Source organism: Phaenicophaeus curvirostris, chromosome 2 (genome assembly GCF_032191515.1).
Source record: "Phaenicophaeus curvirostris isolate KB17595 chromosome 2, BPBGC_Pcur_1.0, whole genome shotgun sequence".
Taxonomy (NCBI): domain Eukaryota; kingdom Metazoa; phylum Chordata; class Aves; order Cuculiformes; family Cuculidae; genus Phaenicophaeus; species Phaenicophaeus curvirostris.
Genome location: NC_091393.1, coordinates 84,928,610 through 84,951,035, shown reverse-complemented (window position 1 = coordinate 84,951,035; position 22,426 = coordinate 84,928,610). Strand labels below are relative to the sequence as shown.

At 43.3% G+C, this 22,426-nt stretch overlaps 1 protein-coding gene across 1 annotated transcript; it reads left to right on the top strand.

Moving 5' to 3' along the window:
* Window positions 1-3,083: 3,083 nt before the first annotated feature.
* ACBD3 (acyl-CoA binding domain containing 3) lies at window positions 3,084-22,192 on the top strand. Its single transcript, XM_069852746.1, has 8 exons — window positions 3,084-3,362; window positions 10,287-10,428; window positions 11,432-11,572; window positions 12,333-12,491; window positions 14,372-14,546; window positions 17,678-17,870; window positions 18,950-19,234; window positions 20,103-22,192. The coding sequence occupies exons 1-8, from the start codon at window positions 3,116-3,118 to the stop codon at window positions 20,312-20,314; spliced, it is 1,554 nt and encodes a 517-aa protein (XP_069708847.1). The 5' UTR covers window positions 3,084-3,115; the 3' UTR covers window positions 20,315-22,192.
* Window positions 22,193-22,426: the final 234 nt, after the last annotated feature.

Below are 22,426 nucleotides of genomic sequence, written 5' to 3'. Positions count from 1 at the left end.
AGAAGTCATACTGGCTGTGTGCCAGGGCCAGCTGCTCCCCGACAGCTGGGGAGCCAAGGGGGCTGGGAGTGCAAGCCAGTGGGTTGGGGTGCAGGTGAGGATTTGGAGGGCCTGTGGTCATAGCTCAGGCAAGGGCCTTGGACAAGAGTCTCAGATGAAGCAATTCCCAAGGGCCAGAGCTCAGTGCAGTGGTGGCCTCTCTGCCATCCTGCCTGGGAGTTCTCCCCATGGCCCAGCAGCCAGACTGCCGGCAGTGGGGAGGCCGCCAGGACACGAAGCTCCAAGTAAATATCTGTCTCATACCAGATGAGCCAAGATTCTACGCTGTAGCTCAAATAGCCTTCTCTGCAAATTCAAAATTCTCTTCTGGAAAAATATCTCATTGTTTGTTATTACTATATCCCAGAACAGGACTTCCTGACTCATCTCAAAACCTGAGCGTCTGTTTTTTTCCTAATACACTGTCTCACAGCTGCTCCCCATCCTATACATGATGGTGCTCTCGCGCTCTCAGCTTGTTCACTATTCACACGTCACAGCACTTACTGACACTGCAGTGTAACAGCAAGTTTCCATATTTATAGATATGACTTGGATGCTGCATGAAACAATGGAGAATGGAGAGTCAATGTGATGTGTCTGTTCCATGCTCACCAGGCAGCTCTGCTACAGGGTGGGCAGGTAGAGAGCCACAAAGAGCAGCTCTGCACTGCCTAGTGGCTCTCTGCATGGTGGCAAAAGCAGGCTTAGCCATGCCTTGGTCACAGTGCTACCGAGACATCTTGCTCCATCTCTCCAGCTGGGACCTCTCCAGGAGACTACACAGCACTTCATGGAGAAACCTGCTTCATTGGCACTACCTTGCATGCCTGGTGCATGGTGTGGCACAGCTGGCATGAGAAGAGAGGAATAGTCTCACATTCGCTAAATGTACCAAATATTTGCTATGGGGGAGAGTGCCTGTTAGGAGACAAGCTGGTTTTCTGTAATTATTCCCAAAATCACCTTGTCAAGCAAGATGCTTCTGGAGCCTCTTGGATTTAGCTTGGCCTACAAACACACAAACAAACTAAGGGCTGCCTGGTTTCAGACCAGCCTCCTACTACAAAGCAGAAACACCTCTGTTTTTTTCTAGCATATAAAATAAGGATTTCCTTCCATCAGGGTGAAACACAGCAAATCCAGTAGGGATCAGTCAGAACCTCAGTTTCTTTTACTGTAATGATGCATTTTAGGATAAAGAATTTGGAGTGTCTTGAGGCAAAAACTTTAAGATTAAGCTCACTACAGATTAAACTCTAGAACTGATACCATAGGAGAATATTTATGAAGCAAGCACTGCAAGCCATGCAGAAAATGTGTCAGATCAAAACTTTGGAAATAGACGTCTTATACAAGTGATTTTATAAAAGAACTAACAAATTTTAAGGTGAAGCTGGATCCGATGCTGAATTGGCAGACTTGTGAAGCAGGGTACAGGCTTGCACGAGGAGATAAAATCATCTGTTCTGCTATTTGTGTGCTCCATGAGATAGCACCACACAGCATGGAGAACAGTGCACCCTGGAGAGCTCCCGTTGTCAAAGGAGGACCATACACCCTTGTTCTGCAGCCTTTGGCAGGAAAAAGCAAACAATACAGTATTATGTTTGATCCTCAATTAAAAAAAAAAACAAACTAGTGAAGAAGTGACAAAGGATTTCCAGTTGTTTGTAAAATTTATTTTGAAGCTTAGATGAATCATCGTCTGAATTGAATTGTGCCCCATTTTTAATAATCAGTGCCCTGTGTGGCATTTGCTCTCTCAAGAAATAGTAACTGGAAATTAGACACTTTAAATTAATGCTTTACATTTCTTCTCCTTTTCACCCAAAGGCTTCAAAGCACTTTATACGTGTGACCTAATAAAAACTCTTCAGCATTCCTGAGAGATCAGCAGATGGATCCAAAACTACCTCTAATGGTGGAGGAATTCCTAGGTGGTGTGAGTGACTTCAGGGCGTAAGCCCAGAAACATCAGGCTTCAGCAACCGGGGACCGGTGGGGACTCCCATACACCCCCCCCATGTGTCAGGAGGTCGCAGAGCTGTGTGGTTCTCTTTCTTTGCATCAGCTTCATAAAACACTAGACACAGCCAACTCTTCTCCCTAGGTCTGCGTCTTGGTTTGAGGGAGAAATGTGACCAACAGCAGCTAATGCTAACGCTGAAGTCCTGGAAAGAGGATCGCTTGCGCTAGGAATAAACCTCCCGAGCCACACGCGGGAGTGACTCTCTCCCCTTGCACAGCACACGATACCATTATAATAATAGTATTATTCTGAACAGCGTTTCATGGTCACAAGGGAGTGAGCTAATTGCAGATACCGCTTTTGGAGAAATGATTGCCTTATACTCTTTTTTTCTTTCCCTGGCTCATTCCTTTCCTTTCTTGCCTCTCCTCTGCAAGGCCTCACACGTGTATCCTCAGAGTAAGTAAGAGAGGTCAGTGGCAGATCCCAGCTGCAGCAAAAGGCTTTCAATCTGTGACACAAAGCTGTTGAGAAACCATGATTCCGTTCTACAAAGCAACCAAACAGTGCAGCGCTCAGCAGCGGCTCCCACCAACACCCATGTAGCCCCCGGCCTGACCTCCAGCCTAGGGGATGGGGAGAGGCTGCCACAGGCAGGGTAACTCGTGCCCTGCTTGGCCTCCAAACACACAAGCAAAAGCCTCGGGAGGACAGCAGGGCTGGAAAGGGAACAGCAGGGCTGGAAAGCGAACGGCAGGGCGGGATGAGGTGATAGCAAGGGATGACGGAATGGCAAGGGACGGGCGAATGGCAGGGCTGAAACGGGAATGCCAGGGTGGGACGAGGGGATGGCAAAGGGCGAGGGACTGGCAGGGCTGACTAGGGAATGGCAGGCCTGGACGGGGAGCGGCAGGTCCGGACGGGGTGCAAGGCCGCCCCCCGGCCCGGGTTCCCCGGGTCCCCCCACCAGGCGCCGCGGGGGGTGGGGACGCGCGCAGGGGCGGGGCGGGCGCGCGCGGGCGGCTGCGGACCCGGAAGTTCCGGGTCGCGGAGCCGGAAGTCGGGACGTGGCCGGCGCGGCGCAGCGGGAGCGGCGGGAGGAGGATGGCGGCGGTGGTGGGCTCGGACCGGCTCGAGGTGTCGGTGGACGGGCTGACGCTGAGCCCCAACGCCGAGGCGCCGCGGGGCGAGGCGGGGCCGGGGGAGCCCGCGGCGGGGCAGAACGGTGCGGGGCCCGGCTCGGCGGGGCAGGCGGAGGCCGGCGGCGCGGAGGAGGCGGCGCTGAGCCCGGAGCGGCGCTGGGGCTTCGCGCTGGAGGAGCTGTACGGCCTGGCGCTCCGCTTCTTCAAAGGTGAGGCCCCGGGAGCCGGGCGAGCGGCGTCTCGCGGGCCGGCGGGGACGCGCCTGTCCTGTGCGAGGCGGGAGCCGGTGCCGGGAGGGAGCCGGGAGGCCGCCCGGGGCCGCGGGGCTCCCGCTCCGCCGGCTCGGGGGGCGCTTCCGAGGGCTTGCACCACCCCCTCTACGAACGGAGCAAAAATAATCCTTGTTCGAGGCAAGCGAAAGAAACCTTGCGAGCGGAGGAAAATGTTGTGAGCGCAGGCAAAGAGTGAGTCTGCTGTCTTCGAGTGTTGTCAGGTCTGCTGACGGACCGGGCACTGGCCTGAGAGCTCCTGCTGTCTCCGTGGGGTTCTGATTTTAGGTCTGGCTTAGCCACCTCGACTGCTGTCATAACTCCAGTTGACAGCTGTGCGAGGGAGCCTTGACAAACCCTGGGGGTGGGTTTGGAGGAAGAGTTGCCTTCGCTGTAGTGTTGCATTGTGCTTTGCTGGCTTTCAGGCGGCTCTGTTCAACATGGGGCACAGGACAGACAGTCTAGCGGCCTGCCTGTGCTAGGGAAGATAAAACTCTGTGTGTGGGAAGGTCAGCCTTGTGGCAGTCGCTTGTTAGATGACACCCCAGGAAAGCTGCCTCTTCTAGGGGCAAATATAGCGGCGGATGGAAGCTGTGCTAGAATGACAAAGTTCTCTGTTTTCCTCACCTGACTGCTGACTTGCACCCTGATAGTCATTAAGAGCATGTAAGGCTCCAAGCAGTTTTCTTGAGCTCTGCTTCTTTTGCCCTTTTTCTGATGCCCTTCCACAAAACTGTTTTCTTAGTTTTCTTCTTAGCATGCTGACATACTGAGACTTTTTTTCTTTAGCTGTAAGAACCATAAGGGTCTTGATTTATTTTTTCTTCTTTTCTTTCTCCTGTGTCAGAAGCTGCTGCAACTGTGTGTCAGGTTTGAAGCACTGTGACTTCTCTCTCTTTACTCTTCATGTGAAACAAGCTGCTTGAAAGGGCTCTGGTTTGGTTTGATGAGTGTTTGTTCTTAAAACATGATGCAGAAAGAAATGTCTCTGCAGCAGTAAATTTGTTATCTCAGTCAACCATGGTTTTATTTTGTATTGAGTTAAATATGCTACTAGAACTGCTATTGACGGTGTAAAAATTGCACACTATGAATGAGCTTATCTGCATTATTTATAACCTATGGCTATTATGTTTCACATTTTAAATTTATGCTCAGCATTTATCTCCTCTTGGATGGTAAAAAAATCAGTGGAGTGTTACTTGTGTCTAGGTTCCAGTTCATTGTGTTGTCTTGTCTCAACAGTGGGTTCGTTGTTGCCTTCCTTTTATTAAAAGCTTAATTTCAACATGTTTCGTCTCACTGCTGCTCTTTTTTTTTTTTTAACTTTCTGCAATTTCTTGTAGTGCATGGTTTCCCTCTTAAGAGGAAACTTCTCCATGTTGTATGGAGGTGTCAGACTTTCCTAATGAAGGCCTTGTTCCTCTGTCACTATGGCTGGAATAAAATTTGGATGAAGTCATTGCCCTTATTTTCATCTGTACTTTTTTTCATTAAAGTGCCTTATCATGAGGGGTTTTATTTATAGATGTGATGATGAGTTACAGGAGCTACAAGTACTTTGATTAGTGATCTTGCCTGCTTGTTCTACATCTGCATGGCTCCGAAAATAATTAATCTTATTTCCAAATTATTTTCATGCATCCTCTGTCCAGCTGTGGGAGTGGGCAGCCTTGTAGGTGCTAAGGAACAAATGCAGATTCCTCCTTTACTTCAAGGAGCATCATATGAGGGATTTGAAGGCTGACCCATGTTAACAGGTTAATGCTGAGATGTTGTGTCTAATCATTCCTCTAAAAACTATATGGAATTTGAGTTGGGAGGTGTCTTTGAAAATCTTTCTTAAAGCTTGTTAATAAGCATGCCACACTGTATATTAAGTACTTACACAGCTACGGTGGAACAAACAAGTGATTAGGGAAGCACTTCTCAACGACAGATGCAAATCTGAAATGCTTGTCCCTCAATCACTTTAGCTATCAGGCCTTAGGCTGTGCAAGAGATGTGTACTAGGTTTTTTAGCATCCATAATTGCTTGTGAAGAAAGCATTTCAGAATAACAGTGTCACAGAAAATAAAAGGTTAATAGTGTTCCCGTCCACTTCTCTGTGAGAAACAAGAGCCTTCCTTACAATATGCACTCTTCCCCTTACTTCTCTGTTGAGCCTGGTTGAGGTCTAACAGCATTTTGGCTGCCTTTAAGAAGCTGTTCTGCTGCACTGGATCCAGCGTGCAGTGGAGAACTCAGTTACGTTACTGAAATGGGTACATTTTTTTGTCTCTTGGACTGTCTGTAATTGTGCAGCTGGCAAAGTAGAAGCGTGTCTGATGGTTTATTTTGCTTGTTGAGCTGCTAGTGCTATGCTGGTGGAAGTAACTTGTTGAAGGTGTAAACTGTGCCCTACAGAAGGAGGGGGTGGCTTGCATAGCTCTGCCAGCAAATCTCTTCCACTACCAGCCATACCTTATGGCTTCCTATATCCTGCCACTGAAATACAGGTGCACCCACCCTTCAGTATGTGACAGTCCCCAAAGTGTTTATGTACTGCCTAAAGTGATTTGCAGTGCAGCACGTCTGAGTAGACAGTATACAAACTGTATCATTTTGCTATCTGAAGGCTTTACTGATATGTTAAGTACTCTAATACTCTGATTTTGTTTGACTGCTCTGAGTTATTTCCTCTTACCCTGACAAGAATGCATCTTCAACTTCAGCAATACATAATTCTAAATTAATTGTTTGGCCTTTTTTTTTTTTGAGGGCTTATTTGATGGTATGATTATAATTCATAAGTTAAGTAGGCTCTTGTTTTCAAGAGTCTGAAAGCTGCTAAAAAGTGTCTACATTTGATGTGAAGTTGAGCTTTGATCACATTTAATTGGAAGGGCTGGTTGGGAACTCGTCTATTGATGCAGAACATCTTTGGGAGAGAAGTGTAAGAGTGTACTAGGATCTACAGGCAGTGATTCCCTTCTTGTGATTTTCTGTTTTGGTCTTATTAAAACTTTGCAAATGAACAGCATTAGTATATGCGACATCTGCCTTTTTAAAAGCTATGAGCTAAAAAAATCGCAGTTCACGAACAGTTTTCTAGCCTTCTTCTAGATGACTCGATAGGATGCTATCCCATGGGAATTAGGCATTTAGAGGGAGTGTAGTAGGTGAAATTGGAGTGGAAGCTGCATCATTTTGTGTGATACTTCTTACAGGAAAAAATAATCGGTAGTTACTTGGGAGGAACAGTATCTTGCATGACACAGCCTCTTCTTAAGCATATTTCAGACTCCCTTGAGTCTGAATTTACAGGTTTATACCAACTCATGTCAATGTTACCGTGCTATGTAGTGACATAAGCCTCCATTATCTACTTTTCATTGCTAGTTATGGCATCATCTTTCTGTTTGCATGTCGATGCAAACAGTGGATTTCAAGCATACGGTTAATTACCTGTAATGCAAGGAGGGTTGTTGTTACTCTAAGTACTGTTTTTCTGGAATGTTTAAGTGAGTTGCCTCAATGGATCTCAGTTTTGTGGGCATTTGAACAAAGTAGCCACTGTCAAGGAGAGCAGTGGTCTGGATAATGCAGGGATTTCCCTTCCAGGGGTGACAGCAGAGTAACAAGAGTTTTCATGGCACACATCAAGGCCTGAGCTTGCAGTAAGTGGGAGCCAGTCTCTCTCTGTTCTGGGTGAAGTACTTCATGTCATCAGCAATGTACATCTCTGTGTGCGTGTGTATTCTGGGGGCCCTTACGATGTTGTATGCAGTCTGCAGTAGGTCCATAGCCTGCCTCCTGTGTGTAAGCATCCCCTTAATCACTGCTTGTGTTGGATCTGTTAGTGGCTGCTGCTTAAGCGTAGGGCTCAGCTGACTTGAGAAATGGCCATTTTGAGTGAATGATGGTTTGAAGTATTGTCAGAAAAAGACATTTCCTAATCTTCTGTAAGGAAGCTGAGCCTTCCTCTGGCCCTCTTGGGTCAGGCATATTACTGGCATAGGGAGGGTTGTATAGTTGCTGCGCATATCTTTGGATTTCTCAGTATTCTCTAGAGCTCTTTGATGTTCTTCAGCTTCCTGGCTGCTGCGTGGGTAATACCTACTTAAATGGTGCATTCATGGATGCTTGAATAAATTCAGCACTTCTGCTTGCCTGGACTCACTAATGCTCTTATCTGCAGAGTCAAATATGGCAGAAGGCTTCAGGTCCTGTGGTTCACTTAATGGCAGCTGTTCCACATCTTTGGGATAATTATGCAGTGTAGTTCCTGGTGAAGAATTTGACTAGTATACAACTTTACTCTCTTGACTGGCTCCAAATATTTTGCTGAGAATTTGCTTCTAATCTGCATTATCTACAAGTCACCGAATGCTGGTCTCATATTTTTCTCATCTGTTTTTCCTCTTTTATTTAACTAGTTTTTTCTTCTTCCCTTGGGTCACCTTTACTTGTAAACGCAGTTTTTGGCTTCCTCCCATAATTAAGGCCTGAGATCTGAATTCTCCGTTGCATGAAAATGCAGGTATGCTGTGTACAGCATGGGAAACAAAGGGTTTATTTCCCTTTAATGCTCTTCAAAACAGAGTTCAAGTAATGATGATGTTAACTGGCTCAGGTAGCAGTCTAGTACAGTGAGTAGCTATGTTTTCTGGCAGACAACTGTAGACATGCTGGTTGTGCAAGGTGAACTGTGCCGTAGGCTTCCCCTTGAGAAGTGAACTTTGTTCACAAGCCTGGCAAAATTTCAGTGTAATACCCTTATCAATTGCCTTGCTTTTAAGCATGCTGCCCCAGGATATTAAGTATGATTTCAAAGCGTGTGCAGTTTCTTGAGACAAGTGGAAGTGTTTGTTACTTAATAAGCAAATTCTGAGTTAAATGTGAGGTGTGAAGAATCGTGGAAAAGCCAAAGAGCTCTTTGGGTGGCCTGAGGGCAGGGGACCCGAGACCCAGTGAGAGAGCTTACCAGGAAATGGTGGTTTGCATCTCTTAAGGATTATAGACTTGTTTCAGTGGGAAGGGACCTCTGGGGACTCTAGTGTTCAGCTCTCCATTTTCAGAGCAAGCTTCTCAGGACTGTTTGTTTTGATTATCTCCAAGGATGGAAACTTCAAAGCCTCGCTGGGCAACCTGTTCCAGTGCTTGATCACTCTCACAGTTAAAGAAAAAACAAGCAACCTCGTCTATAAGTGGCATTTCCTACATTTCAGTTTGTCTGCTGCCTCTTGTCCTTTTACTAGATGCCACTGAGTAGAGTTTGCTTCAGTCTTTACATCCCTGCTCCCTCCACCCCAACAGGTGTTTTTGTGGATGAAGGCTTCTGTTTTTATAACGTAGAAGAGAGATTTGCTGTAAGATTGTGTGACACTGGGAGGAGAGTAAATATATAAGATTCTGGAAGAGTGAAGTGGACCTCTAGGAGTAGATAATAAGTGATTAAATGTTTACCTTCCTAATTCTTTGATTCTGGCTTCAAAATTAATAGCATGCATGTAATGGTCCCTTGTGATGTTTTAAGTGAGTAAGTCCAGTAGTATGCTGAACTTATGCTATCAAAAATACAGGTTCTTGTTGTGACCTGCATCCTCTGGGGTGTCTCTAATTCTCAATTTTCAGGACTATTTGCTCCGAGTTCCTTAATAAGCCGTAGCAGAGATATTTCACCCCCTCTTTTGTTCTGAATTTTACTTCTTTTCCTGTTAATACCTCATTCACGAGCATCAGCTGGGCAATTTTGCAGTATCTAATTGTCAGCCCCAAAATCTGGATGTGCATCGGACTGTTCAGTTTGGGGCTTTAAACAACTTGCTCTGAAGTGGCCTTTACTGTAAAAGGAGAGCTGGAAACTAGTGGCAGCTCTGCCTGTGGTTCCCGACTACAAGGAGAGCATTTAGTACAATCATATGAAATGTCTGTTGTTTATGTCTGATAATGGTTTCCTGGTTTCGGCCCTTCCAAAAGGAGATGATGCTTATTTATTTGTTCTCCTGTTCAAGAAAAAGATCTGTTCTTAATGAGCAGTATAATTATGTGTAACAGTGCCTGTTTCTTTGATTTGTTTTGACAGTTTAAATGTGCTGAGGTAAGTCCTAGCTGACTAATTCATATATCATTTTAGATTGGTGCAAGTCTTTTCTTCCCATGTGTGGTGGGATCTAATGAGGGCTCCTTCAGAAGTGTTACTGTGGAGCCATTGAAGTTCTGATTATGGCTTATGTTGCCTGCATCTTACAGCCAGAGCTCTGCGTGCACATTGTTGCTGAGGGAGTCACCTCTAAGATTTCCCTGTGAGGGGTTATTTCAGGTGCCTTGGCAAAGCACAGTGATCAAATTGCCTCAAAGAAAACTTTCCCTAAATTCTAATTTTTCGTCTCTGCAGTTTTCCCTTCCCTTAAACCTTGCCTGTTCCGCTTTCGTCAACATGAAGAGCATGAAAGGAGAGCAGTCTATGAAGTTAACATCACATCCTTCTTTGTGGAAAATCCTTCCTATCCACACTACAATAGATTTGGCAGGACACATTTGAATTCAGCTTAACGTTTTTAAATATTTCAGAGATATGGATCCATATGGTACAATGTTCAACTAATTAACATAAATATTTATGATAACTTACTAGCCAAGATTCACTCTAGATGCTATGATGAAAACCATTTAATGATTAATTTTCCACAGGTGAAGTAGATGTTTCTTCTGGGCAGATCTATACTTACTTGAATAGAACTGACTTAATTTTGTCTAACCTTTTGTGACTCATTCCTTTTCTGCAGAGGAAATTGTGGTAGTGGTTATACAAAATGCTCTTTTCTGTCCTGTGCTCAATCAATTAATTACAACAGTGAAATTTTCTTTTTTTTCTGCAGAAAAAGATGGCAAAGCCTTCCATCCAACTTATGAAGAAAAACTCAAACTTGTGGCACTGCACAAGCAGGTTCTGCTGGGACCTTACAATGCTGACACTTGCCCTGAAGTTGGATTCTTTGATGTGCTGGGGAATGATAGAAGGTAAAAGGACTGGTGCTCTTGTTGATCTTAACTCTGCTTTTCCAGCACGAAGAAAACATCATCCAGTTTCTGCAGTAAGAAGACAAGTATGTGGGTTGCATACAGAAGACAAGTGTGTGAATGTATGATAGTGGATAGTGAGAGTGGCCTCTTCAAATACATCTTAGAAATCTGGCAAATCAGTTTCTCGTAAGAGTTTAAGACTTGATTACCTGAACATCAGTGTGCAGGCCTGTGTTTCATCCCAGCTCCAGAGCAGGGTTCCAGCAAGCTAAGCCTTTTGCCAATGATAGTGACGTTTGCCATACCTTTTGTTAATATCAAAGATAACTTCTGAAATCGGATACCTGTTGCATTCAAACTGAGTACATTTTTATGAGATCTGAGCAGTCTCAGGCCTGTCTCTTGTATTGCTTGCAGTTTAGGCTGCACTTCTGGTGTGCATTGTTGCCATTTCCAATGTGAAGGCAATGTGCAACACACTGCTGGCATCTCGGAGCTGGACTTGGTGCACTAGTTTTTCCCACATGGATGTAGCCTTCCCTTAGGAAGAACCAGGCTGTTGCGTTCAACTAGCTCAAGTGCTATAATTGGTGGTTGTTACCATGTTTGCTCATCTGGGAAAACAAATGCATTTTTTTCCACAATCTAGAGTGGAAGAGGGGTAAAAAATATTTTAAGGATTATTTGTGTCTGGGAAGGTTTTGGACGAAGTTCAGAATTCAAAGTAGGGTGCATGGTATGTACAAGATTTCATGTAAGCACTCAGTTATGTCTGTTTGAAAGTGTTGTTCTGGTGCAGGCAGAAGAGAGCACTGAAGCCTACATGTTTAAACTCTGTCTTTGGGAAAAAATTGTTGGTTTTCTGAAACTGCACATGATAAAGTTTGGTCCGTGGTCTCCCAGCTTGTTTTTTTAAATTTCTTTGCTGGATTCTCAGAGGTCACTACTGACTCAAAAAGAGTTGAGTGTTCTGTTATTTCAGCTGACTTCTCTCTCTCAGGAAGGAATGGGCTGCCCTTGGAAACATGTCAAAGCAAAAAGCTATGACAGAATTTGTTAAGCTTCTGAATAGGTGCTGCCACTTGTTTTCAACTTATGTCACTTCCCACAAGATAGAGAAAGAAGAACAAGAAAAGAAAAGGTAATGTTTGAGTCTTTTGGTGTTGGATTATATTGAGTGTATAACTCTTGACCTATGGACAGTATCACAACTAGCTCAGGTTGAAATCATCTTGGGAAGAGAAATGCTTGCAGTTTAGGTGGCTATTTGATCTCTTTTAAGCCTTTTTACTTACTTTAACATACAGTAATGAAAGATTGTTTCTGAGGTGAACACCTAGAATATAAGGAGGTTTTAAAATTTTGCTGATCCTGTCATCTGTTTAAGAAATACATGCATCATTAAATGTCTGCCCTGATAGGTCTGTGGACTAAAGGTATACAGAACATGGAACTGTCAGGTGCTTTAAACTCCTTTTTCTCTTGTGGGTTAGCAACTTGACAAAGGCCATCTTCTACTATCATTTATATATCATGTGATTATTAAACTATAGTATCCATGTAATTATTGAACATATGTTGAACTTAGGAATGTGCGCTTAAGGTTCCCAGACAATTTTTTCTACTGCTTTCTGCTAAGGATAATATAGTAATAGGTTGGAATGAATATCAAAATATAATATAGAATTTCCACTTATACTGCACAGTGCAGTAAAAATAAACAGTAATGTGTTTTCATCTTGGGTCCAATAAGACACTATTCCAGTCAAATTGAAGTGGGAGGGGATGATGCTGAACAAAAAGCCTTATTGGGCAGGCAAAAGGCAGGTTATAGCATGTTCAAAATAACTCACCTGAGGATTGTAGGAATGCTGAAATAGCTTATTGAGTGGATGTTGCAGAAGAGAAGAGGAAGAACGAAGGCGGCGTGAAGAAGAGGAGCGTGAACGTTTACAGAAAGAAGAAGAAAAACGTAGGCGAGAAGAGGAGGAAAGACTGAGAAGAGAAGAAGAAGAGAGGAGGAGAATAGAGGAGGAACGTCTTCGGATGGAGCAGCAGAAGTGAGTAGCTGAAACAAGCAGCACTTCAAAGAAAATAACTACTTTGCATTTGAGATAATTCCAGCTGTTTAAATAGTTATGCTAGAATTGAATACCTGTGAAGTTCAGAGTACTTGGGTCTGGCAATGACATTTGCATCCTTCATTAAAATGAACACTGTGCAGAAAATAATTAATGTATTATTGTATGCAGTCTTCTCAGACGAAATTACCAGAGAAGCTTTGTTAAAAGAGAAGCTTTTGGGGCTTTAAGGGCTGCACCTCATGAGAACTTGTGGCTTTGCTTATTGAATGATTAATGCTGCACTCAACTGAGCAGAGTTAATGTCCATCTGGAAGTGTTGCTTGAACTGTAACTTGAAAGTTTCTATCCTTTTATGGAAGGTGGAAACTTGAAAAGGGTAACTACAATTAATGGGTTTTTTTTGAATGCATGGCTGAAATTTTCTAACTTAGTAGTATAACACTACGGCCTTAACAATCTCTCTAGGAAGTGTGAAGTGTCTGCAGAACTCATTTGTGCATTGTCAGTCACTAGATTTTAAACTCTTCCTAGAAGGAATACAAAATTCACATTCAAATGCACTTAACCTTTGTTTCTAGCCTGAATTAAATTGTTAAAATATACAGCTGTAGTTAATTTCATTGTTCCCATTGCATCCTGATGCTAATCTAGCTTTGCATGCATAATATTAAAAAGATCTGTAAATCAAAACTGTTCTACATCAGTCAGCAGCTCTCTTCAATAATAAAAATGTCTTTTCAGGAGTTGTCTCTGAAGTAGATCCTGTGCTTGTTTATGTAATGGTTTTGAGAAGGGAGCAAATAATTAATCCACAAGTTTTACTGCTTATTGAACATGATGAAAGCCAGAGGAATGTAAAGTAAATGAATATAAGATATTTCATGGCACTAAGAAAAAATGTGTTATGCCTTGAAGTTAGGAGATTTTTTTACATTAATAGCAGTTATATATTGAGTGGTTGTAGCAACTTACAGAGATAGAGTTCAGACAGAAGAGGAATGTGGATACATGTATACAGGTAGTTTGCTGAAGAGTAGTAAATCATGCCCTTCAGCATACTGGAGCTTTTAGAGGATGATTTTTGGCAAGGGAGGAATTACTCCTGCCCTCTGTGTGATACCACTTTCTTCCTCTGAAACATTACTAGCTGGTCACTGATAGATGTAACACGTGAGACAAATCCTGGATCTAGCTAGTAATTTTTCTATATAGTTTCTGTTAGCCCTTTGGAGAGAGGAGGAAAATTGAGCCTGTGCATAAGTAACCCATGTGTTCCTGCTGGAGTTTCAGCATTTGAGTTTGAGACATAAATGCCCTATTTGGCAGTAGGTTTTTCAGTCTTGAATTAGGCTACAGTCAGTCATGCTTTTCACGTTTGCATACTATCCTGGGAAATTAAGATAGTAATGTAGTGTGTTCTTAGATTTACCATACCACAGCAAGTCTGTTCATACCAATGTTTGTGGAAGCGCTGCTGGAAAAATGGTTTATGCTATTTTTCTGGAGCTACCAAATGTGGGATTTTCCCCTTGCTTGTTTGAGAAATTCAGTCACCTAGTACTGCCTCTTTATCAGACTACAGATTGTGAATTATGTAAGAGCTCTTTTTTTTTTGACATTTGATGTTTTCGAACATTGGGTAGAAATTGCTGCTTCCTTCTTTATTCTGCATATTCTTAGGCAAAATTCACATTTATATTACCTCTGGGCTCCACTTTTACGCAGATTTGTTTTAATTGTGGTTTTGCTGAAATTGAATTAACTATCTTTGAGGCCACTTACATCACTTAAGTACAGGGATTTCCCCAACACCCTTAGTTGCTTGTAATCTTCCTACTCTCCTCTCGCCAATCTAGGCAACAGATAATGGCAGCACTGAACTCTCAGACTGCTATTCAGTTCCAGCAGTACGCAGCCCAGCAGTATCCGGGCAACTATGAACAGCAGCAGATCCTAATTCGACAGCTCCAAGAACAACATTATCAACAATACATGCAGCAGTTGTATCAAGTCCAGCTTGCACAGCAACAGGTATGACTCGCCAGCTGAGAAACTTCGATTTTTGTGCCCCAGGCTGTCTTTGGGAGGTGTTAACTTGTCTGCCCTTGAAAGCCAATTGCTACAAGCAGCAGTAGTGTCATTGTGACTAAGGCTGCTTCAGATTCAAACACCAAAGCCCTTTATTTAATCTTTTTGAATATTTTTCTGAAGCAGTTGTTAAGACGGTTCCAAACAGACTTTTCTAATTACTTGGTTCAATATTATTCTTGGAGACCAAGTGTGAAGAGCTCTGCTGCTGCATCTTTTGTGTGTGTAATTGGATGGGGGTACATGCCAGTGGTCTGATCACAAACCTATTCAAGTGATTCTCCATGGAGGTATTGTGCAGAACAGCAGGCTTTGGTCAGCTGTGTCTTTCCAGCTGAACGCACATGCAGCACTGTTACATCACTCCTGGGTTTGAGATTGCTCCTCTCTATCAACTTGAGTGCTGCTGACTTTTGTTTCCATCTACTGTTTGACATCAGTATCTAATCTAGTTTCTTGCCTGCAATAGACTGCTTGGGTGGGAGGAGAGACTTTCATATGGTAGTAATGGGTGGCAGTAGTACATTAGTTCTTTGCTAGCGTTTTGTGCCTGGGCTTTACCTGGGGGGGGATAGTGATTCTGCCCCTCCACTCAGCTCTCATGAGACCCCACCTGAAGTCCTGTATCCAGCTCAGGGGTCCCCAGGACAAGAAAGACGTGGAACCTGTTAGACCACAAAAATGGTCGAATAACTGGAACACCTCTTGTAGGTGAGAGAAGCTGAGAGAGCTGGGGTTGTTCAGCCTGGAAAAGACAAGGCTCTAGGAAGACCTTATTGCAACCTTTCAGTTCATAAAAAGAGGGCTTATAAGAAAGATGGAGAAAGACTTTTTTTACCAGGGCCTGTAGTGACAGGACAGAGGCAGTGGTTTTAATGAGTCTCTGTAGATTTAGGTTGGACGTAGGAAGAAATCTGGTTTTTTTATGGTGAGGGTTGGTCAGACACTGGATCAGGTTGCCCAGAGAAGTAGTGGGTGCCCAGTCACTGGACGTGCGCAAGATCAGATTGTGTGGAGCTGTGAGCAGCCTGATCTAGTGAAGCAAGTCCCTGTTCATGGCAGGCGGGTTGGACTAGATGATCCTTAAAAGTCCTTTCCAAGCCAAACTGTAATTTGATGGAGTTGAAGTGGTATAGGAAAGTCAGAGGCTTCCTGCCCTTTTGTAATTACCCTTGAAGCTTAATGGTGATACCATGGTACCAATGCTTTGGTGGCACAGTGGTAAGCAAAAGCTGTAGCCTCATCAGTCTTGCCCTTGATGACTTCTGTAATTGATAGTCCTCCCTTGAGACTCAGGTGTCAGAGATGCTGATGCCAATATTCAAGGCCATCAGCACTTTTTCTTTCAGTCATGGCTGTCTGCTTGCAATGTACAGGAGACTAACGCCCTCCAAGACCTGGGGCAAAACAGCCTTTCCTTTGTAGTGTTTTATGAAATAAGAACTCTGCCCAGCAATGAAGCTTGTCTTTCAGTTCTCAACTTGGACAACTCTTACAGAGGAAAAGATGAAAACCCAGCATGTAACAGTTAGATTGTCTATATCTGCTTTGGACTTCCTTGAAAATTCATGTAGACTCTGCAACACTTCTGAGGAGTACTTTCCTTTTGACGCCTATAACTCTCCTGTCTTGGGATCTGTTTGTGCAGTTAAAAAGTGCTGTTCTGTCATTGTTGCTTAGAGATCAGCTTGTGACACAATGGTTTGGGTTGGAAGGGACCTTAAGGGCCATCCAGTTCCAATCCCCTTGCCATGGGCAGGGACACCTGCCACCAGAACAGGCTGCTCAAGGCTCCACCCAATCTGGCCTTGAACACCTGTAGGGACGGAACACCCACAATTTCCCTGGGCAACCTGTTCCAGTGTCTCACCACCCTCATCATGAAGAATTTCTTCCTGATGTCTTATCTTCCTCCTTCCAATTTAAAGCCATTCCCCCTCAGCCTATCACTACATTCCCTTGTAAAAAGTCCCTCCCCAGCTTTCTTGTAGCTCCCTTCAGGTACTGGAAAGCTTCTGCAAGGTCTTCCTGAAGCCTTCTCTTCTCCAGGCTGAACAGCACCAACGCTCTCAGCCCATCCTCATAGCAGAGCTGCTCAGCCCGTTCCAGCAGTTCTATATCCTTCTTATATTGGGGACTCCAAAACTGCACACAATACTCCAGATGAAGTCTCACAAGTGAAGAATAGAGGGGCAGAATCACCTCCCTCGACCTGCTGGCCACGCTTCTTTTGATGCAGCCCAGGATATGGGTGGCCTTCAGGGCTGCAAGCGCACATTGCCAGCTCATGTCAAGCTTCTCATCAACCAGCACCTCCAAGTCTTTCTCCACAGGGTTGCTTTCAATCCTATTGTCCCCCAGCCTGTATTTGTGCTTGGGATTGCCCTGACGCAGGTATAGGACCTTGCACTTGGCCTTGTTGAACCTTGCAAGGCTCACGCAGTCCCCAGCTTGTCCAGGTTCCTCTGGACGATTTCTTGTCATTCTGGTGTGGCAGCTCCACCACTCAGCTTGGTGTCTTTTGGTAACTTGCTGAGGGTGCACTCAATCTTGCTGTATGTATCATTGATGAAAATACTAGACAGCACTGGTCTCAGTACAGACCCCTGAGGGCCACCACTTGTCATGGATCTCCATTTAGACATGAAGCTGTTGACCACTACTCTCTGGATGTGAACATCCAACCACTTCCTCATCCACTGAACAATCCACTCATTACATCCATATCTCTCCAATTTAGAGAGAAAGATGTCGTGGGAGACCATGTCAAAGGCTTTACAGAAGTCCCTGATAGCTAGGGCAGGGAAGTAATCCTTGAAGCTAAAAGGGTAATGCATCCTGCTTAAATCCAGCAGCATGGTTGTTATGTTGTATCAGTGACTTTGCTTCCTCTGATTCAAAGTACGTGTAATTCTCACTGGTCAACGTGTGCTGCTTCTAGTCTTTCAAGTCAAGCCTCCTCGCAGCGTGGAGTGAGAGCCTTTGTTTTAAAAAGGGTCTTTATGCCTTTTGCTGGAAGAGGGAGACATCTTTTGGGGGTTTGGTTGTAGTTGACTTAATTTCTGTCATTTCAGGCAGCCTTACAAAAACAGCAGGATGCGGTTGTGGCAGCAGCAGGGACACCTCTGACTACTACATCGAAGGTGAATGCACCTGCCTCGGGGGACACCCCATCACTTAATGGGCAGGCCAATGTGCATGCAGACAGCCCTGAAAAAGAGCTGGATCCAGAGGCTTTGGAAGAAGCACTGGAGAATGGACCAAAAGGTAGGTCTTAGTTAGACTCCTTAATTAAAATAAATCACAAAACCCTCCCTTGGGATTTCAGATGTATTAGATGTCATCACTGTGGGTTTTTGTTTGGCTTCATTGTGCTATGCAAGAGCTAGATTTGATTCCTGGGTCCAGTTTCTCTTAACGGAGAACAATATTGCACAGGCAAAAGTCAGTTTTTGGGTGAAGGAAAAGAGGAAGCAGCAAAAGTGTTTAGAGCAGAGTGAATGGGATCCAGAACCTCCCTTCTCTCTCAACTTGAAGACTGTTTTGTTGCAGCAGTGATGGAAAAGCATAACAATTCTAGCTGAAAGCTGTTCTGCGCAAAAGTATGTTCAAACTTAGTTGAAATCAATCCAAAATTGAGTGTTGATTTAGCCTTGGAGATTAAAATAAAGCCAAATCCTCCTTCTTCTGTCTGAATGACACCCTACCTGTAACTTATTCCTGTCCTGTGTGCAGTCCAGACTGCTTTCTCTTCACATTTCCCACCTTCCTCAGACACCTTCTAGGAAGCTGTGAAAGCAGAGCAGGAAGAGTAGCCTCCCAGCAGCACTCTCATCACTTCTGGGTGTTACTACTGTACTTCAGTCCACAATCAGTAGTCCTCAAAAGACCTGCTTAGATTGCAGTGTGGAACAAACACTAGAACAGATCCTGTCTGTGTAGTGAGGTGTTCAGTTGCTTTAGTCAATATTCGGCAGTTTGACAGATCCACAGCCTCTGGTTCTGTCACATAAAGATCCTTTCAGTGAAGGTTTCTGTGCAATGTAACCCTGGCACTTGTAGTCTTCTGTCTTCCAAGTCTTTTCTGTGTAGGCACTATCGGTTTAAGGGTGGCAGATAGGTAAACTGGTAGTGTATAAGTGTACAGTGTTATATCTAGACTGGCGCTGCATTTCATGCAAGTTTCGACTGAAAAGATGTTGCATCAGTAAAAAAAGAAAAGGAAAACGAAACATAAATTGCTTAAAAGCAATTCTGATGCTTGCAGTGCTCAACTGTCCACTTCAGCATGCAGCATAAATAACTGAAACAAAAGCTTACCTGGAATTTTTCCCTTCTCTCTCCAGATTCTGTTCCAGTGATAGCTGCCCCATCAATGTGGACACGGCCTCAGATAAAAGACTTCAAGGAAAAAATTCGACAGGATGCAGACTCTGTGATCACAGTGGGCAGAGGAGAAGTGGTTACAGTTAGAGTACCAACTCATGAAGAGGGGTCTTACCTCTTTTGGGAGTTTGCTACAGACAATTATGACATTGGTTTTGGGGTGTATTTTGAATGGACAGACTCCCCTAATACAGCAGTCAGTGTGCATGTCAGCGAATCCAGTGATGATGAGGATGAAGAAGAAGGTAAACATGCTTATTTATATAAACTGCCAGTCCTACAGAGCTTGCCATGGGGGAAAACTCTACTGATTGTCTTGTGTCATCTCCTAGTTCCCCCAGTTTCCATCCAGCTGCAATTCTGTCTTCAATTTTGGTTAGAAAGCGCAATTCTGAAAGTAGCTTCAGTCACCTTGTTTGGTCACAGATAGGTTAAAGCAGTTGAAAGTGTGAAAATCCTTTTCCTAAGTTTTGCTTACTTTTTAGTGTACCCTCTTGTACAGTTCAGCTGTTCAGTAAGCTAGATGGAAACCTGTGCCATAATAAAGCGTAGTACATCTTCACACTGAAAACCATAAGAAAAATCCTGCACTGCTGTTTGTGAACTTTTTCTGGGGAGGAAGTTCCTCAAGACTTCAACAATAGCTTAAAAGAGCAGTTCCTGATAGTGACCAGGACACAGATGACAGCATTTACTTACTGGGATGTCTAGCATTCCATCAGAAAATGTTTTGAATTGAGCATGTGATTTGCTTAGAAGGAACTGCCCTGTCATTGGAAGCAGTGGCCTTCTGAATATTACTACTAAGTGATCAGTAGCAGTAAGTATGTCAGATCAGTCAAAGTCAGTTGTGGTGTATTGGCAATGAAAACTAGAGTTTGACATCTCCACAAACTGACCCGGGTGTGGTGAGTTTTAGTATCAAACAGTAAAATTGCTTATTGTTCCTCCTGCTTTTGAATGCTTTAGCTACAGCCTTGGTATCAACCCCTTCGACCCATCTGATTTCTGAACTAACAAAGAGTGCCTTGTCCACTATGAATCAGTCTGACTTTCTCTTGTAGAGCATCCACCCATGTTAACTGACACCTTTTTTTTTTCTCCCCCTTGCAGAAAATACTAGCAGTGAAGAAAAAGCCAAAAAGAATGCCAACAAGCCTCAGCTAGATGAAATAGTGCCTGTGTACAGACGAGACTGTCACGAAGAAGTGTATGCTGGCAGCCACCAGTACCCAGGGAGAGGAGTTTATCTTCTTAAATTTGACAACTCCTACTCTCTATGGAGGTCAAAAACAGTTTACTACAGAGTTTATTATACTAGATAAAGGAGTGGCTGTGTCTGAGGCTGGGCTGTGCAGAAGATGTCATTTTATTTGGAATTTTCTTCAAGCATAATGGATCTTTTTGAGTCTGTGTTTTATCCTGTCTGTATCTGTATGGTTTGTGTGAACTTTAACAAGTAGACACTGGGATCTTCCTGCTCCATGACACTAATGCATATTGCATTGGGCTCAACACAGGATCTCCCTAGCCCTTTCCAGTATTGGAGTTAACCAATGGAAATCATCGGCTCCAGTGCTGAGGTCACATCAGTTGCATCTGTTAAAGCATCATGAAAAAGGGGGAGGGAGTTGCTGGCTCACTGGCTGAGTGATCTGATGTTTCCAGGTCTGGATGCTTTGAATAACTTGTTAACAGTTAATTTAAAGGTCCCACCAGTAGCTGGTAGATTTGGATGCAGTTTGCTGTGTAGCAAGTTTCTCTTAACTGTAGTTGAATGTTAGATTTTTACAGCATTAAAACTTGAAACTTGATGCAGTGTAGAAACAAGTTACCTTGCTTCTGTCCTGATCAAAGAAGAAGAAACATTCAGTTCCTTAAACCAGTGTAGTGGCTAAGACAAGAATGACCAGCATCCTGAAAGTACAGCAAATAACCTCTTCTGAAGCTGTAAATTGAATAACAAAAGTATATTCAACATGAAGAACCTTAATCTCTCTGCCCTGCTGTTAACCCTAGAATAAAAAGAAAAAATCATTTTTGAGGCAGTTGTCTTTGAACCAGGGCACAAACTATTTGTTTGGTGGGTTTTTAATGGGGTAGACTTTAAAAAATAAAATCTACAAACCTGAAAACAGTTTTCTGCACCACAACATTCTAGTTTATCTGTTTTTGTAAAACCTGAATAAGCTCATTGCCCATCTGAAGAGTGGTAAGTCACTTTGATAGGAGTTAATGTTGCACTAATTATGGAAATCACTGCCAGTCCATTTTAGTCTGAACTGGTGTTACTTAGGTGCAGACTTTCTTCTTTAATTTGTAGGTGTCTGCAGAAAGGCAGAGTGCACATAGAGATACTTCGTAATGTAGCTTCAATCTCAGTTTCCTATGGCTTGTTTGGGGCATTTCATATTTTGTATAGTGGAGAAATGCAGTTGGCTACTTGACTTGAGACTGCAGTAAGAATCTGCTCTTCTTGGACCCCTGCACCCCAGGGGTGATATGTTGCAGTGACGACTTGCGTAAGTGCTCTCTGTATGGCTAATGCACTTTGTTACAGGAAGAAAATGGTTACTTTGTGGGTCTCAGTTCAGATCTTGCAGTAAAACTTCCATTGATTAGCAGCAGCATGTACAGTTTCATGGCAAATAGTGTTGAGTTTGTGGGATTTATTTGAATAATCAGTTTGTACATACATGATACTTTACTTTTCTCATCCCAACCATGGAGATAATTCTCCTAGAGCGCTTATACTTGTCATCTTGCATTTGGTTCACCATATGAGCTTATAGCTAATTAGTACTGCTTTATCCAATACCAGTGTACAATCTTTTGCTCTGTGTACATACAGTATATAAACCATGAATTTAGAAAGTACCTTGCTTTTAAAAGAAAACTGTATTTAATGTAAAAAAAAAAAAACTTTTAAAAAGGCAGGCACTAATATATTTCTTCCAGTCTTCAATTTAAATTTTTTTGGTCCATACAAAGATGTTACAACTTTTTCCTCTAAGAATATCTGTTTTGGAGAGCAGTGCTTGTTGCTTTAAATGGCAGCACTTACTGTCATGTGTTGGATGTTAGAACTTTTACGTTTTCAGACTTTTTTTATTGCCTCTGGCTGTTTATTAGTACAGTACAAGTGCGATTTCAAGATACCTTGAGATAGTATTTAATCCTAATTAAAATACATTTATCTGTAATGCTGTCGGCTTTTTATTAATTCAGAAACCTTGGCATTGCTGTGTATGGCTGTTCAGCTAAGATAAGATTGTCATCTTTCCTCTCATTTTTAAAGAATTGGTACCATACTAACAGCTAACATGTTGATGTTAGAAGAGCCCATAATAACTGGTTTTTTTAAAGGGTAGCAGAAAGGATTGGATGTGGGCAGCCAAAACTCTTAAGCTATTTTCTGCCTAGGAGAAAAGTACCTA

What these genes read in the sequence shown, in the direction of transcription:
- ACBD3 (XM_069852746.1), top strand. Translation starts at nt 3,116, where the DNA reads ATGGCGGCGGTGGTGGGCTCGGACCGGCTCGAGGTGTCGGTGGACGGG. An exon ending in GAAGAACAAGAAAAGAAAAG is followed by an intron (nt 11,573 to 12,332) that starts GTAATGTTTGAG and finishes TGGATGTTGCAG; the next exon opens with AAGAGAAGAGGAAGAACGAA. An exon ending in TGATGAGGATGAAGAAGAAG is followed by an intron (nt 19,235 to 20,102) that starts GTAAACATGCTT and finishes TCCCCCTTGCAG; the next exon opens with AAAATACTAGCAGTGAAGAA.